Raw genomic sequence first — 15,602 nt, forward strand, 5'->3', positions numbered from 1 at the left:
ACATACAGTCATTCGGACATGCATCAATTTTCTTGTAGTCTAAACCCAGGTCTGTTATAATCTTCTTGCTCTGAGAAAAATTTTCGGGCAATGTACACCCATCAGGAAAGGCTTTTCTCAACAAAACAAGCATGTCTGTAAATATCTTATTGCTAATTCCACCAAGACATTTGAGTTGCCATAACCTAAAAAGAAATGACAACTTTGTATACCTCTTACAACCAGGATACAACTCAACTTTAGACTCTTCTCGCAACTTTGTATACATTCGGGCAGCATCATTATCAGCATGTATGCCAATCCGTGAGTATGTGAAGAGTAACGGATTGGCTAATCCGTGACTTAATGGAAATGGGCGGACTGGTCTAGTCCGTCTTAAGGCATCATTGTTCTGTCCGAAATTCTGGTTGGATTTTGTGAGAGATGGATGGAGGGGTTAGAGTTAACTCCACTTGACCGGTGCCTACATAGTTGGACGGTGCTAATAGAGAAAGGAACGGTTGGGCCTGGTGCAAACAGAGATGGATGCTAACGGTCTTTTGGCCCGGTGCCTTTAGAAGCACCCAAAAAAGTAACTACTGATTTGCATTATTTATTCATTTTAAAGGGTTTATTAAAGTAACATTTACTGTTTTATATAGACTCAACATAGAAATCTAGTCTTTAAAAAAGAAAATATGAAACTCTCGTGTTACATGAAAAGTGATAAATTGAAATTAATAGATTCTTTCTTTAGTCAAATAGATAAAAAGTTGCCAACACTTGCTTGTCTAAGTAGTTGAAAGTGTTGATTTAAAGTCCAAAATTTTGGAGGTCCTAGGTTCGATTCTTACAGGAAGTGGAATCTATAGTTTATTGAACTTGGGTTATTAAAGGTACAAATAATATAGTAAGTTTGTCGGCTTTAGGTCTCTTTCATTTTGTTGGGCTTTAGGCCAATTTTTTGGGCGCTTCTATAGGCACCGGGTCAAACGATTGTAAGCGGGCTTCCATCTCATTGACTCGGGTCAATGACCATTGACCCAAGATCTCTATAAGTACTCGGTCAACTAACCTAAGTGAAGTTCACTTCCATTTTCATATGTTGTTAAGGCTTTTCCAGAGACAATTTACTGTTTTCGATTTGCCTCATGTTGTTGCAGAGACACAGGAGATCCCTAGTGAAGAATTGGTGGGTGGTGATATGTTTGAAACAATCCCAGTGGTGATGAGAAGGAACCATTTTGTTTAGAGAGAGAAACCTAAGTCTGATGAGAAGAAAAATAAATGGTTAGGGCATCTAACTTGGTCGTTAGAGGGGAGTTAGAGCGTTGGCTGCTTACAGATTTTCCACCGCCTATATATAAACTAGTTATTGGGGTCTATGCTTATAGATCCGTCTGCTAATATCAATTCGACTCGGTGCTTTAGAAGCACCCCAATATCATTAATGGTTTAACTTCCGATAAGCTACCGTTTACAGGCCTACCAAAGAGTGCGGCTAAAAGTTCGGGTGCCAACATCACTTTGGGCGGGTGCTTTTAGCCCCACCCCATACCAAATCAGTCTTTCTTATCCTAAAAATGAGATTCTATTCTCTCCCTCTTTATGTTCTTAAAATATTTCTTATCCTAAAAATGAGATATGCTCGTGTTTCGTTGATTTCTCGCGAAACACGAGCAGATCTACTTGTTTCAAACAAAAAAAAATAGGGTTTTGAAAATTTTGATTTCTAGGGTTATAAATTTAAGGGGTTTTTGGGTTCTTACTTTTCTTTTTGTGAAGATTCTTTAGCAATTCCCTTCTCTCTGTTTGATGTCGTAACCAATAATGTTTCTCTAAAGAATTTCTCTCTCTAGAAATTTGAGTGTTGATCATGAAGAGGAACAAATAGAAGAAAACCAAACTAACTTAGGGTTTATGGAAAAAGAGAGAGGTAATCAAATATTACATTTGATTCGAAGAGGACTTGAGTTAAAATAATATAGAGTTGTCCCCTTTGAAACTGATGTCCATATGAAAAATTTAATATTTTTAGGTTGTCCACATAAGATAGTTGTCCATATAAGAAAAATGGTTGTCCACGTATTAGCCACCTAAAAAATGAGATATATGTATGAGGAGAAAACTGAAATTTCTGCTGAAAATGGTTTTCTTCTGCCTGCCGAACAGGTCCTTGGGAAAAAATATTTCCTGTGGAAAAAGTTATATTCCTGTGAGCAAATACTTTCCTGAAAAAGCTCTGTTTTGCCAAACAAGTCCCTCTCTGGTTTCTTCCTCTGTTTTTAACCGAGGTGAATACAATGAAGATGATGGATCTAAGATGATTACAGTAACGTCTTTAATAACAACCCATAAAATTATATTAAATATCTCTGCCTCTCCCTTTCTCTTACTATAATTTATGAAATTCTTTTATAAATCAGTAACAACTTCTCCCTCACTACAAAAATCACACTCCTTCTCTCTCTATTAATATCTGTTTTCTCTCACAAAAAAGAAAGATACAGAAGAAGTAGAATGTGATTAAAGATGATGGTGGTTCTCAATTATCTCTCTTCCACTAAAAATAACACAAAAGATAAGATAATGGTGCTGGTTTTCTTTTCTTCCCTCTGTTTTGCTCTCTCTTGGCCGATTTCTAGATGATCCGACCTCTGTTTCTTTTCTCTGTTATATACCAGAAGAAGAATTAGAAAAATCACCTCCACTCTCTAAATGGAGAAACTCTCCTAAAATCCCTTTCTCTTCCTCTGTATCATACTCGAGACTGCTCAATACCTCGCTGATTTCCTTCCCTTTCGAGCTCTGTTATTGCTTAATCTATCACATCTTCCCTCTTTAGAAACTCTCTCTTTCCCTCAATAATATCTTCCCAATTCTCGGTTTTCTCTCTCTCTCTCTCTTTGAAATTTCCATAAGAACAAGGTCTTTCTCTCTCTACTCGTCTTAAGTTTCCTAAAGAACAATTGAAGAGATAAAGAGAGGAAAAGGAAACACGTGAGTTGTCATGGCCCAATCCGCGCGCACAACCGGAACTGACGTTGGCAGTTAAAGTGAACTGATCTGCTGCTTTGCTGACGATCGAAAGGGCGTTCAGTACACTATTCAATTGGTCCACGCATCCCTCATTAGAATGGGCCGCTAGATCCTTGCTGGACTACTGAACTCCCATAGCGCACATGCACCAGATCGACCTCTCAACACGTCCCGAATATGTACCGAAAATTACCCTTGATCCGCCCGATTTGCGCCATGTGTCTCTGGCTAACTTGGTCAACCCTCATTGACTCCAATCTTTAGTCAACTAATCTTGACTTCTACTTTGACATGGTGTAACTTTGTCGTCCGGACTCCGATCGGACTTCTGCTTTCGCCGTTGGATTCGTCTTGGACTCTACATTTCATTCGAGCTCCAAGGTTGACCAAATAACCAGACTAACATGATTTTCAAATGACAAAAATGCCCATGGACCTTGCTTTCTCCCGGTTTTAACTGTCTTTCCCGCACAATTCTGTAAGAGACACCTGGGCCAAAGAAACACACAATTCATCAGAATAACTGCTCGAATTGGACTAACTGGCCCGAGTTAAGAGATTCAGATGGGACATTTTTCATGTCTCATCAGAGCGAAGATAAAAGAATAAAAAAAATTACTCGCCTAAAGTCCTGCAAATCGAACCTAAGACCTCTAGAGTTTTGGAGTACATGCACTACCAATTGAACTATCAATTGCATGCCATTGTGTAAATAATTGGAGCCTCTTTAGACATTTTAATCTTTCGTAAGACTGCAAAATATATAGATGTCACAGCGACCACGATCAATATGGGTTGAAGCCGAATCCCTATAGGCGCCTCTTAACATGGATCTTTTCTTTTCCATCCATGTTTTAATCAAGGTGTTCAGTCTCTTGAGAAATTTAATAGACGCCTTTCATTGATGGTAAAACTCTATGACTTTGATACGTCCAACCACCAACCCTCACAATTCCTTGACTAGTTGGCGCTCCGTCTGCATTGTTGGACCCTACATTTCATTTTGAACCACCATTAGATCATTACAGATAAATGGAGCATTGGGGCTCATATCTCTGGGATAATTTGAAGTTTCACTTTCTATAGGAAAACTGCAAACTCAAAATCAACCTTTAAAGCATCTCCAATCAAAATGCTAGAGAGTAAAACCATTTGTATAAAATTAAAAACAAAAAGACATGTACGATCAATTTCATATAGTTCAAGTAGAAAGAACAATCAATTCACAATACTAATTGACAAATTTTTCTAGCTTTCTCCCCAACTCATTATAACTTTCACCACTACAATTTCTTGTTTTCTTCTATGTCTTCTTCGACTTCTTTCTCACTGGCTCTCTTGCTTCTTCTCCTTGTTCTTCCTTGACGTAAGTACGTGAATTAAGTGAAACTAGGCTTTCTACGTAAACAATTGTATCCAAACATCCTAGTACACCACCCACTTTTACTATGCTTGTAACCCTCTCTTCCTTTTGATTGTATGTAACTAAAGAATTGCACTTATTCTCCCCTTCTTCAATATCTGCCTCAAATACGATATCACCATTTTTATGGATATACAATGGCCTTGTGAAGTCAATCAATTCAAAACATCTTGGTTGAAAAACAGTTAACAATTGACTCCAAGACTCGCTCACTGTGTAATCCTTCAACACCCAAATAGCAACATTATTGATCTCGTAAGAACTGCAACACACACAAAGATGACCTCCCAAAACACCCAAACTTGTCTCCCCTGTGGTGTCATCATCAAAACAATTATAAGGCAGTGGAAGTTCATAGAATCTCTCTTCCCGAAGATCGAAAGAAACTATAACTCCTGAATTTTCCGAAATCCAGTGAAGAGCTCCATTAAGAAATACCCCTTTGCAATCAAAGAAACTATATGGAATGGAACTAATGTTTTTCCATGTATTTGATCTTAATGTATAGACTTGAACTTCATACAATCTAGTACAAGTAGTACTTTTCACAATTCTTACCAACTTATAATCCTTTTCTCGATCATCATAACCAAAACCATATACCTCTGCTTTCGAAAGGCTAATTCGTGGTGGAGACGGTATTACCTTGTATTCCTTTGTTGTTGGATTCCAAATACACAGAAAATTTGCCGACGCTTTTATACCAATCAAACCTTGACAAGAACCAATAATATCAACAGAGAGATGATCGAGCTTCATTGGGTAATTGATCTCATGAGCATAAACATAAGATGATAATGATATTGCATTATGATTTGGTGCGTAAAGGTGTCTAGCAGTACTAAAAATGAGACTAAAGTCTTGATTTCTATTACGTAATTCATGGTGATTTTGAATAAAAGTTGGATCATCAAATAACTTACTCCACGACTTGCATACACATCTGGATCTTGAGATGTATTTTACCGGCAACCGTATAAGAATGTCTGTCATGATATCATCTCCCAAGATGTCCGCCATAGTTAACCTCTTCTTGCTTTTCTTATTAGTCTTCTTCAATTAAGATATCAATTTAGGTTTAAAACTAAAATCCCAATAGTATATATATAGGTTTTACCTTGGATCCTGAGTTGAATTTAGAAATAAAATCTTAAAAAGGGTAGTTTCCATACTAAAGTCTAACACTTGTCCACGACTGGAAGATTAATAGGAAGTTTCTAATTAAAACCAACTCGTTTTAGGCCTAATAGTTTCTAATTAAAACCAACTCGTTTTAGGACTAGTAGTTGGTTATACTATTGGCCCAAGTTTCCTGAAACTGATCTAAAGGTAACTTATGGGATAAAATCCCAACATGAAATTCAATTGAATTTGAATCCTCCCAGGAGCCCCCACCTCAAACGGCCCTACTTTTAATTGACTTATGTATATGTAACGTGGGCATCACAGGTCGTGGGTTCTGGTATACACATCTTGCTGACTCAATAGAAATGTGAAAAAAAAAAATAAGAAAACAAATTTCTGTTGAGTTGAACTAAGAAAACAAAGGTTTACCAGAGGTCCTTTTAATTCATATTTTTGTTTCTCGGTTATAGAACATTTATTTGTATATTTAATTTTGATCGACAAAAAATCAAAGAAACATTTACAGGCTATTGGAGACTTAGTTGACCAACATATTTTTGCGGTTTCTAAAACAGAGGATAATTATAAAACCCAAAATTTAAGGGATATTAGGAAATTAGGCCCAAAACTGAATAATATCGTAAAAAAACTCATTTTGTGGAAATACAATTTTTCGCTCAAATCAACGTCAAAAATATTTTTGCAAATTTATGAGCAAATCTTAGTTTGCTCTCAACAGTTTGAATTAGAATCAACTTCAATTTCATTAGAAACTGTTGTTGGCACTCGGCCAAAGTACAAACTGGGAATTGTCTCATGTGCAACCCGGGTGCCAACAACACTTTGGGCGAGTGCTTTTAGCCCCTCGCTTAGTTATATTCCCACTCCTAAATCATTAAACATCATAACACCAAAATAAAACATGAAATGAACAATCAAAAGTGTACTTTTAGTGGGTTCCATGCTTCAAACCATTTATTTTCTCTCATTATTGCCCTTTTATAAATTTATTTTAGCCTGTAGTAAACCAGAAGTTCATTCTGGTTGAGTTAATAAATATATTCTTTCTATAAATTTTAAGAGAGAAAATTTATGGTCAAAATTTATTTTCAATATTTATTTCCAAAGTTTATAGTAGCCAAGAACGACAAACCAAAGAGTAAGTCTATCAATGGATGTTCCAATATTCGACACCCGATCCGCATCCGCATTCGAATTTTAAAAAAGTATTCGAAATTTTGGATCGGATATTCCTTATCGGATATCTACTTATCGGATACGGATACACTCATATTCGATCCGATAAATATCCGTATCCGATAAGTAATGTAAAAAATTAATAAAAATTTAAATTTATTCATAATAATATATAAAATGTATAGTTGAGGTTTATTATTTAGAACTAATGGTTAAAAATTTAAAGAAAAAATTTGAAATTTTGTTAAAGTTTCGGATATCGGATATTACCCGATATCCGTTAATATTATCGGATTCGGATATTGATTTCTAATATCTGGCGGATAATTATCGGATTCGGATATGGATATGCCTATATCCGAATATGCAGTTATCGTGCTTATCACATCTTCATGATGTATCGATGCCTAGTCACGACTAACGCAGATCGTAGTTGATTTCTCAAAAGAAAACATAGGTATACAAAAACTATTTTAAATGACAAAGAAAGGATTTTATTTATGTAGAGCATTATCAGTGGCGTGGTCGAAAATTTGAAGGTTTGTTGTGAAAAAGGATTGCCTAACTTTCTAACTAATAATATTAAAGCGTAATTTTTTGTTTTGCGCTTTAAAGCATTTAACTTAAATTAAAATGAGCTAAGTTAGACAAAATATTATATTATTTTTGACAAATCTAAGATTTCTGTCTTTTTTTTTTTCAAAATATTCACAAACACACTGCACATTAAACTGTATCTTTTTTTATATTCACATTAAACTACATATATCCCCTATTCCCCTCCTGGAAAATGAAAATAACTAAATAATAGTTATTAGATTTATTTCATAAAAAAAAAATTATTAGATTTTGTAACAAAGCATTATAAAATGATTTTAATTAAATAATTCCTGTTGTTAGTAATAGTTCTGGATGATAATGATTTTAGAAAACAAATAAAAAACGTCCGCGCTTTGGAAATCACAAATTTTTTAAGATCTAATTTTTTAATAAAGTTGTGAATTTTGCAGAACTCTATAGAAAAACGAAACTTTTTTTTTCCTCATCTCCTCCCATCATTGACTATTGATTCCAGCCATTGCATGACTTTCCCTCTCTCCGGGATCTCTATCGCTTCGGCGATTGAAACCTAAATTTTTCGTCGGGAATTACGACTGAAACCCTATTAGTTTCAGCTCGAGAGAGATCTTATAGGTTTCTGCTCGATTGAAATCAAAGTTTCATGACACTAGGGATAATGTGGGTGAAGATTTGTCCCAAAATAAAAGCTCTTTGATTATTTTTGAAGGAAAAATTTTTGGTAGCTTTCTATTTTTATCGTCAGAATTTCGACCACAATTCCTTTGGTGAAGATGTCCACCACTCTTTGGTATAGTGGTTGTACACCCCTCTTGAGTCAATGAGGTCGTGGGATCGAGTTTCAAGGGAAGCAGTTTGCCGTCGAGATTTATCCCATGTAATTAGGCAACATATAAAGTAAATAATATAATAAATTTGTCGGGCTTTAAGCCTCTTTCATGTTGTCGAGCTTTAGGCCCTTCTTTCATTATGGTTTAAATTAGGCGGTTATAGTGCTCCTCACGTCTTCATGATGTATCAATGTCTTGTAACGACTAACGTACATCGTAGTCGATTTCTCAAGAAAAGAAAAATTCCCTTTGTGAATATGAAAATTTCCAGTCAGTCTGGTGGAAATATCGAACATATTACGACAATAATAATAAAATTTATTTATGTCACCACCCTAGAGACTTTTCCTTTCCATTTTCTACTCTATGTAAAGATGGTTCCTAATATAAATTCTCTAGAGTTGTTAGAGCATCTCCAATGCAAGACTCAAGAAAAACTCTAAAAATCTTATGTGTCAAGTGTGAAAAATGGCTCTCTAAATGGTCTCTTTTCTATTTGACCATTTAGAGACACTCTGTTTTAAAACCATCTCCAATGCAACACTCAAGAGAAACTCTAAAAACCTATATTTTGATTTAAAACGAATTGATTTGCTTATGTGACACTTACAGAAACTCAAGAGGACATTCTAAATTTAGAGTGTCCTCTTTGAGGATCTCTAAAATATTGATACACCACTTTAGAGATTCATGTTGAGTTTTGCATTGGAGATAGATTTTAAAGAAAAACTCTAAAAATCTTATGTGACACTCTAAGATTTAGAGTTTGAGTGTTGCATTGGAGATACTCTTAGAGAGTGAAAGAGATCTCCAATAATTAATTTCTTTTTTTATTTTACAATGGGATAGATGTTAATAGTTTACTAGGTATCTCCCGCGCCCTGCGGGCGCGGTCAATCCCGTCGGGCTTACGCCAGTCGTGGTCGGAAATTTTAGTAGTACAAGTACGGTGGGTTCAAGCTTTCGCTCGGGGTGCACGTACTACGTTGTCTACGTAATCGTCGTCTGATGTCACCCGGACCTAGCCCAAACCTAGGCGTGCTAGCACTATATGACAAAACATATGCACCACAGTGCTAGCAGATCTAGGTTTTCGCTTGGTTCGTGTGACATCAGACGTCGATTACGTAGACAACGCAGTACGTGCACCCCGAGCGAAAGCTTGAACCCACCGTACTTGTACTACTAAAATTTCCGACCACGACTGGCGTAAGCCCGACGGGATTGACCGCGTCCGCAGGGCGCGGGAGATACCTAGTTTAAGATTAATCAATTATTTAGGATATGAGTCTGTAGAATTCTCTTTTTACTCAACCAAAACACCCATAATTGTTTATGTTTTTTTTTTTTTTTTTTTTTTTTTTTTTGTTGAAGGGACCCATAATTGTTTACGTTAGTCACAATAACTATAGACTACTGTAACTCTTAATTTGTACATGAAAACATGAAAAAATATAAATAAAAAAAAAAAACAGAATCTATGGTTAAAAACAAATTAAAACCTAAATCTTTATATTTTGAAATTTTCAGAAATTAAAACCTAAAAAGTTAGTTAGTAATGAGAGTAAAATAATTATGTAAATAGAAAATAAACATTGAATTAACATTATTATGGAAAACGACACACAACGAAAATATGGAGATGATTTTTTTACTATTTCCTTCAGGATTAATCAGTTGTTTAGGATATGGTTATGTAAAAAGTCTCTTTTTACTCAACCAAAACACCCATAATTTTTTTATGTTAGCCACAATAATAATAGATTACTGTAACTCATAATTGGTACATGAAAACATAAGAAAATATAAATTAAAAAAGACGGAAAATATGGTTAAAAACAAATTAAAACCTAAATATTTATATTTTCAGAAATTAAAACCTAAATAATTACGTAAATGTGTTACAAACATTGAGTTAACACTATTATGGAAAACGACACACAACGAAAAATGTGGAGATGATTTTTTTTCTCTTTTGTGAATAAATTTGTTGCTCTAAGTCTTATCATTCTTTGTTTAGTCATTTTAACGTGTTATAATGACAGGAGAGAGCGTGAAATTAAATAATTAGATAAATATCGCTCATTCTATTTTTTCTCTCTTGGTAATTATCTCCCTCATAAATCATAATTTACATATATCTCTTTATCAACCATCAAAAGATACAAAGGGTTTAAAAATAAAGATATAATTGTTAGTGTGATGAAATATTTTTTTTTTCTTTAATGTCTTCATAACAAAAGATAATAACAATCGACTAAATTACCGATATATATATTAAAGAGTGGATAATAACAACGTAGTACTAAAAAAATGTGCAACTTTGGTCAAATAGCCTGAAATCCTAAGATAATATCACATATGAAGAGCGAAAATGAGAGATTGAATTAAATTTGAAACTTAAAATAATGTGGTTAGTTAAATTATCATCTTACATGTCCTTCTCAAAAAAAAGATACAAATTTAGATCAAACCTAAATTCTTAAGAGGTCAATTCAAGTGCAAAGACAGAGACAATAATATAATTTGGTTAATTAGATCATCATCTCTATTTCTGTAAAGAAAAAAATATACAACTTGACCTCAAACCTCAAGTATTAAGAGAACATAAGAAATACAAAGAAAGTCAATGGAGGATTGAATCAAACTTGAAGTATATAGTACTCTGATACATTATTCATCTCTCTTAAAAAAACTAATAAATAGAACATAACAAATACACAGAGTGTGAGAGAGATGGATTGAATTTTGAATGAAAATCTTATTAGAGCAATGTATAAATACATATATCAATCACGGTTTGGGAAGTTAGAGAAGTAATCCACCATTTTCTCTCACACGATTTCCTCCCATATTTTAGGGGGAAATGGTAAATGATGATGTTACCCCTTGAACTGAACTTTTAAAGCTTAACCGGGTGTTATTTCTAAAACATAGCGAGGGTATAAAAGTACATAAACAGTTTTTGTTAAGAGTGGGAACGTGTGATTAGTTTTACAACCGACTCAAAAGAAAGCTAAAGTCGTAGGTCGTTAGATTAATTTTAATTCTTTTGATTAAGGGGCATGATTAAGCAACAAAAAACGTAAGGTTACGATTTATAAACCTTTTTTTTTTTTTTTTTTTTTTTTGAAAACCAAGTATGTGCTAGTTCAACAAAAAAAAAAAAAAAACCAAGTATGTGCTTACTAAAAAGAAGATGTCCCTTCACTAATTGGACATTTAGACCCAATATATAGACACGTCTCCCTCCACCGAACCACACAAAATTATCCAACAATACATACCCTCTCAGCAAATTCATATGCAAGATCCTAAATAAGACGCGTGTCTTAGCCGCCAAATCGTGTCATCAACATGAAATGCCCCAGCCGCCACGTACAAGGTAAAACTATAGAATCTGTCTCGAAACGTTCAATTTATCTACAAGCCCGTAGACGCGTGTCAATTAAACGGACACATGTCAATACTTACCACATTCAATCGACACGTGTCATGAACCAATAACTACTTTCTGGTACTATATAAACAAAGACTGTCTCTTCCCTCAATCTCAAAATCAATATACCGAAACAAAATTTGCAGAGATAAAATTTTAGTGAGAAGCTTTTAGATTAGATCATTAGAGAGAGAAAGTGGGAAAAGATGCAGACAGGAAAGAACGTAGCGGCTTCAGTTAAAGAAACGGTTTCAAACATAGGAGCTTCAGCAAAATCAGGAATGGAGAAAACAAAAGCAACCATACAAGAAAAAGGAGAGAGAATGACAGCACATGATCCAATGGAGAAAGAAATGGCTACACAAAAGAAAGAAGAAAGGGTACAAGAAGCTGAGATGAAGAAACAGATGGAACGTGAACAAAATGCAGCAGCCAAACAACAAGGGACAGATGTAGGTGGAGTGAATTCATCAAATACGGTGCATTCAACAGTTTTACACCAGCAGTCGGCATTACCTGGACATGGAACGGGTGAACCACATGGAGGGAGAGTGACCGAAGGAGTCATGGGGTCGCACCCGATTGGGACGAATACGGGTACGGGTGGGACTACGGCTGGAAACCCACGGGCTGGTGGGTATACCCATAATAATGCGGGTGGGACTGGTGGGGGGATATAGTTGAAATTAGTAGTAGGTATTTGGGGGATGTGTTCAAGGTTATTTTTTTTTTTTGTGTTGAAAGTTGAAGGTTATTTTGGTGGTGTATGTTGTTTATTTGAAGGTAGTGTGCAAGTGGTATTAGTCAATTAGGTCTTGTCATAAGATGGTAAGTCATGTTCTTTTTTTTAACAAAAATAATGCTATGCCCGGTGGGAATCCCGGCCCTAATCCCGGCACGCTGACATGGCGCGCCAACCGGGCATAGCATCCGACGTGTTTTCAGTAGAAATGGAATTGGATAAATTTCACGTATAGTCCCTCAAAATTCTAATAATTACAAAGTAGGGCTTTTTGTAAAACAAGAATAAAACCCTTAGAATTTCACTCGACTTTCTTTCCTCATCTCAGCTAGGACACGACTTCCTCTCCCTTCATTTTTTTCCTCTTCACGAAAACAAATCCATATCCACGGTTCACAACTGGGCTTGAATCTGGTGTTCATGTTGGTCATACTCTGATTCATCTCTATTGTACTTGTGGTGTTGTTGGTAGTGCAAAGAAGGTGTTTGATAAAATGTCTGAGATATTGTGACATGGAATTCTGACTATTACTGGTTATATTCAAAATGGATTTTCTGGGGAAGCTATTAACATATTTAGAGGCATAAAAGTTAATGAGTTTGATCCTGATGATGTAACAGCGGTATGTGTTCTTTCCGCTTGTGCTCGTGCTGGTGCACTTGAAATTGGGAAGTGACTTCATTCTTATCTTAATAGAAACAACTTGGATCATAGAATCAGTGTTAAACCAGCTCTCATAGATATGTATTCTAAATGTAGGCTAATGATGTCCTTAATGCTCTTGATTCATTCGGCGAACTGAGGATATATCTTATCTTTTTTTTTTTTGTTGAAGAAATGATACGTCTTATCTTGTGAAAAAAAAGAATGATAAGTTAGAGCCCGCTGAGAATAATAGAATATTATGTACTAATTAAACTAAGTGTGCTTTCATCAAATATCTTATCTTGTGAAAAAAGCTCGAACGGTTAAAGAAAGAGAAACCAAATACTTGAGCGAAAGCCTAAAAGCCGACACTCTCTTCCTTGATCTAGTTCACATTTTCTTGGTGTTCTTCGAACATGCTCGAAATTTGTTTATGAAGTAATTTATGATAAACATATTCTTAATACAACCGAGATTGATAGGCACAAAATTTATGAGGAAAACTTCTTTAAATTATCAAATTTTAATAGTTCATTTATCTGTACAAAGCATTCACTTTAGCATAAATTTCACACAAGTTCACATGTCTTGAAGGATTCTCCCATTGAACAAGTTCTTTGACACTCTTCTCTATCTCTCTTGGATCTTGATCTCTTCCTCTCCTTCACAAACATCAACTTCGTCAACTTCTTTTGAATTTTGAACAAAAGAACTTACAAGCTTTTCCATCAACCAAACTCAATCTAGTCAAGCCTATACTCCCAAAGTTGGTCGTGGTGGTCCTTGAGATGATAACTGCATCAAAATTCACAACAAACAAGTCAAAACCAATGCAAACTAATCAACTCTATGAACATACTGTAATTGATTAATGGGTGATAAGAAATGAAAGAAGGTGGGCGTGGTTAATGGAGGCTTACATAGTAGGCAGTGACAGTGTGGGGAGAGTTGCCAGGGACAAGTTTGAGCTGCATATCAATCTTACCAAATTGGTATTCTTTCTTTGATTGAAAACCAGAGTCAGAGGTTTTATCAAGAGAGAAAGGAGTCGTCCATTGTTGAGCATCTTACCATGACCATCACCCCAAGTTATGTCGAATTCTTGATCTAAACTAGCAGCAGAGGCAACTATGAAAGTGGTGGCTAGTAAAGAGACTAGCAAGAATCCTACAGAAACAAAAATAGCCATGTTTGAAGAAAGATGACAGATGATGTTAATAAATTGGTTAAGATTTGAAGTTGTGAAGTGAGAGATGATGAGTTAAGATAAAGATTAAGCTTAAGCTCAACAACAAGAACACTAGTACTTCAAAATCACTAATCTAACAGTAACCATGTTTGATAAAAATAGCCATGTTTGATAAAAGTAAAGCACATTAAAACATCAATTCAAAATACCCATTTCAGATTAAGATTAAGCTCAACAACAAGAACATTAGTACTTCAAAATCACTAATCTAACAATCATAAGTAAATACAACACCAAAAGTACATGTTGAAGAAGATTAACCTGGAACAAACTTGTTGAAGAAGAAATACTTGTTGAATGAAACCCACCGAGCTGCTTGGTTTCGAATTTGTTAAAGAAACCCAAGAGGAAAAGTCGAGTGAAGAAAACCCTAAGTTGGACTCGTACTTTGGAAGAAAACCCTAAGTTCGAACTTGATGGGAACCCCAAATTTGGTTTAGGAAAAAAGTTTCTTACTTTGGATGAAAACTCTAAGTTGGATTCGTAATGAGATGAAACCCCTAAATTTGGATGAAGAAATATGGAAGCTAAGTCCTAACTCCTGTCCTAACTGAAGAAAGGAAAGACGAAGCAACAAAATACGGGTGAATGTGTTTAATCCCTTATTTAACAAAAAGCCCTTCTTTGTAATATGAGTAAATTAAAGGGACCAGTTCTGAAATTCATCTAATTCCATTTCCTATTGAAAACACGTCAGATGCTATGCCCGGTTGGCTCGCCATGTCAGCGCACCGGGATTGGCCCGGGATTCCCACCGGGCATAGCATCATTTTTGTTTTTTTAATACGTATGTGATGTTTTTCAACTTCAAGTGGTTGTTTTTTTTCTTTTTCTTTCTTTTTTAGGTATTGTTGAAAGCTTTTCTTTAGTTTCTCTGTAAACAAAGGTGCGCGGTCCCCCCAAACTTTCAGTGAGCCCAATATTGGGAGCTCAATATTGGAGCATTCTTTTCTTCTAATTCTCATGATTCTAAATAATAACAAAGACTGTAACAGTGTTAGTAACGTCGTATACAATGAATTCCCTCATTTTAATGGCCCAAAAGCGGACCTTCACAAAAGTAAAAGATTTACATGACAATAATAATAGTTGCAATAAACCATAGATATGTTAATAATGATAATAGTCATCATAATAATGATCAAATAACAATAGCTAAGCACATATAAAATACCTTCAACAAAAAAAAAAAAAAAAAAAAAGCACATATAAAATGAATAAACCCAAATTTGGCATCTGTCTTTTGACTAATTTATCGGTCATGGAGATTTATTTGATTTTGTCAGTGTATAATTTGTTGCTACAATTAATAATTTTAGGGTTAATTCCATTTTGGCCCCCTAAAGATGACCAA

At 35.1% G+C, this 15,602-nt stretch overlaps 2 protein-coding genes and 1 long non-coding RNA gene across 3 annotated transcripts; 1 reads left to right on the forward strand and 2 right to left on the reverse strand.

The window, feature by feature from the left end:
• Positions 1–4,156: 4,156 nt before the first annotated feature.
• LOC147558959 (F-box protein CPR1-like) lies at positions 4,157–5,529 on the reverse strand. Its single transcript, XM_086660712.1, has one exon. The coding sequence runs from the start codon at positions 5,459–5,461 to the stop codon at positions 4,322–4,324; it is 1,140 nt and encodes a 379-aa protein (XP_086516838.1). The 5' UTR covers positions 5,462–5,529; the 3' UTR covers positions 4,157–4,321.
• A 6,213-nt stretch (positions 5,530–11,742) lies between these two features.
• On the forward strand, positions 11,743–12,419 carry LEA4-5 (Late Embryogenesis Abundant 4-5). The gene has a single exon (XM_086660713.1). The coding sequence runs from the start codon at positions 11,818–11,820 to the stop codon at positions 12,289–12,291; it is 474 nt and encodes a 157-aa protein (XP_086516839.1). The 5' UTR covers positions 11,743–11,817; the 3' UTR covers positions 12,292–12,419.
• A 1,070-nt stretch (positions 12,420–13,489) lies between these two features.
• LOC147558961 (uncharacterized) lies at positions 13,490–14,829 on the reverse strand. The gene is made up of 3 exons (XR_015233554.1): positions 14,510–14,829; positions 13,920–14,166; positions 13,490–13,794 (listed from the first exon to the last, which is right to left on the reverse strand). It is a non-coding gene; the product is annotated as an uncharacterized LOC147558961 (long non-coding RNA).
• Between the last annotated feature and the right edge of the window lie 773 nt (positions 14,830–15,602).

The sequence above is a fragment of the Eschscholzia californica genome, unplaced genomic scaffold (genome assembly GCF_041429995.1).
Source record: "Eschscholzia californica isolate CP2 unplaced genomic scaffold, dmEscCali1.0.p SCAF_2, whole genome shotgun sequence".
Taxonomy (NCBI): domain Eukaryota; kingdom Viridiplantae; phylum Streptophyta; class Magnoliopsida; order Ranunculales; family Papaveraceae; genus Eschscholzia; species Eschscholzia californica.

Bases quoted from the DNA above. Each gene is read 5' to 3' on its own strand.
- LOC147558959 (XM_086660712.1), bottom strand. From the start codon at position 5,461: ATGGCGGACATCTTGGGAGATGATATCATGACAGACATTCTTATACGG.
- LEA4-5 (XM_086660713.1), top strand. From the start codon at position 11,818: ATGCAGACAGGAAAGAACGTAGCGGCTTCAGTTAAAGAAACGGTTTCA.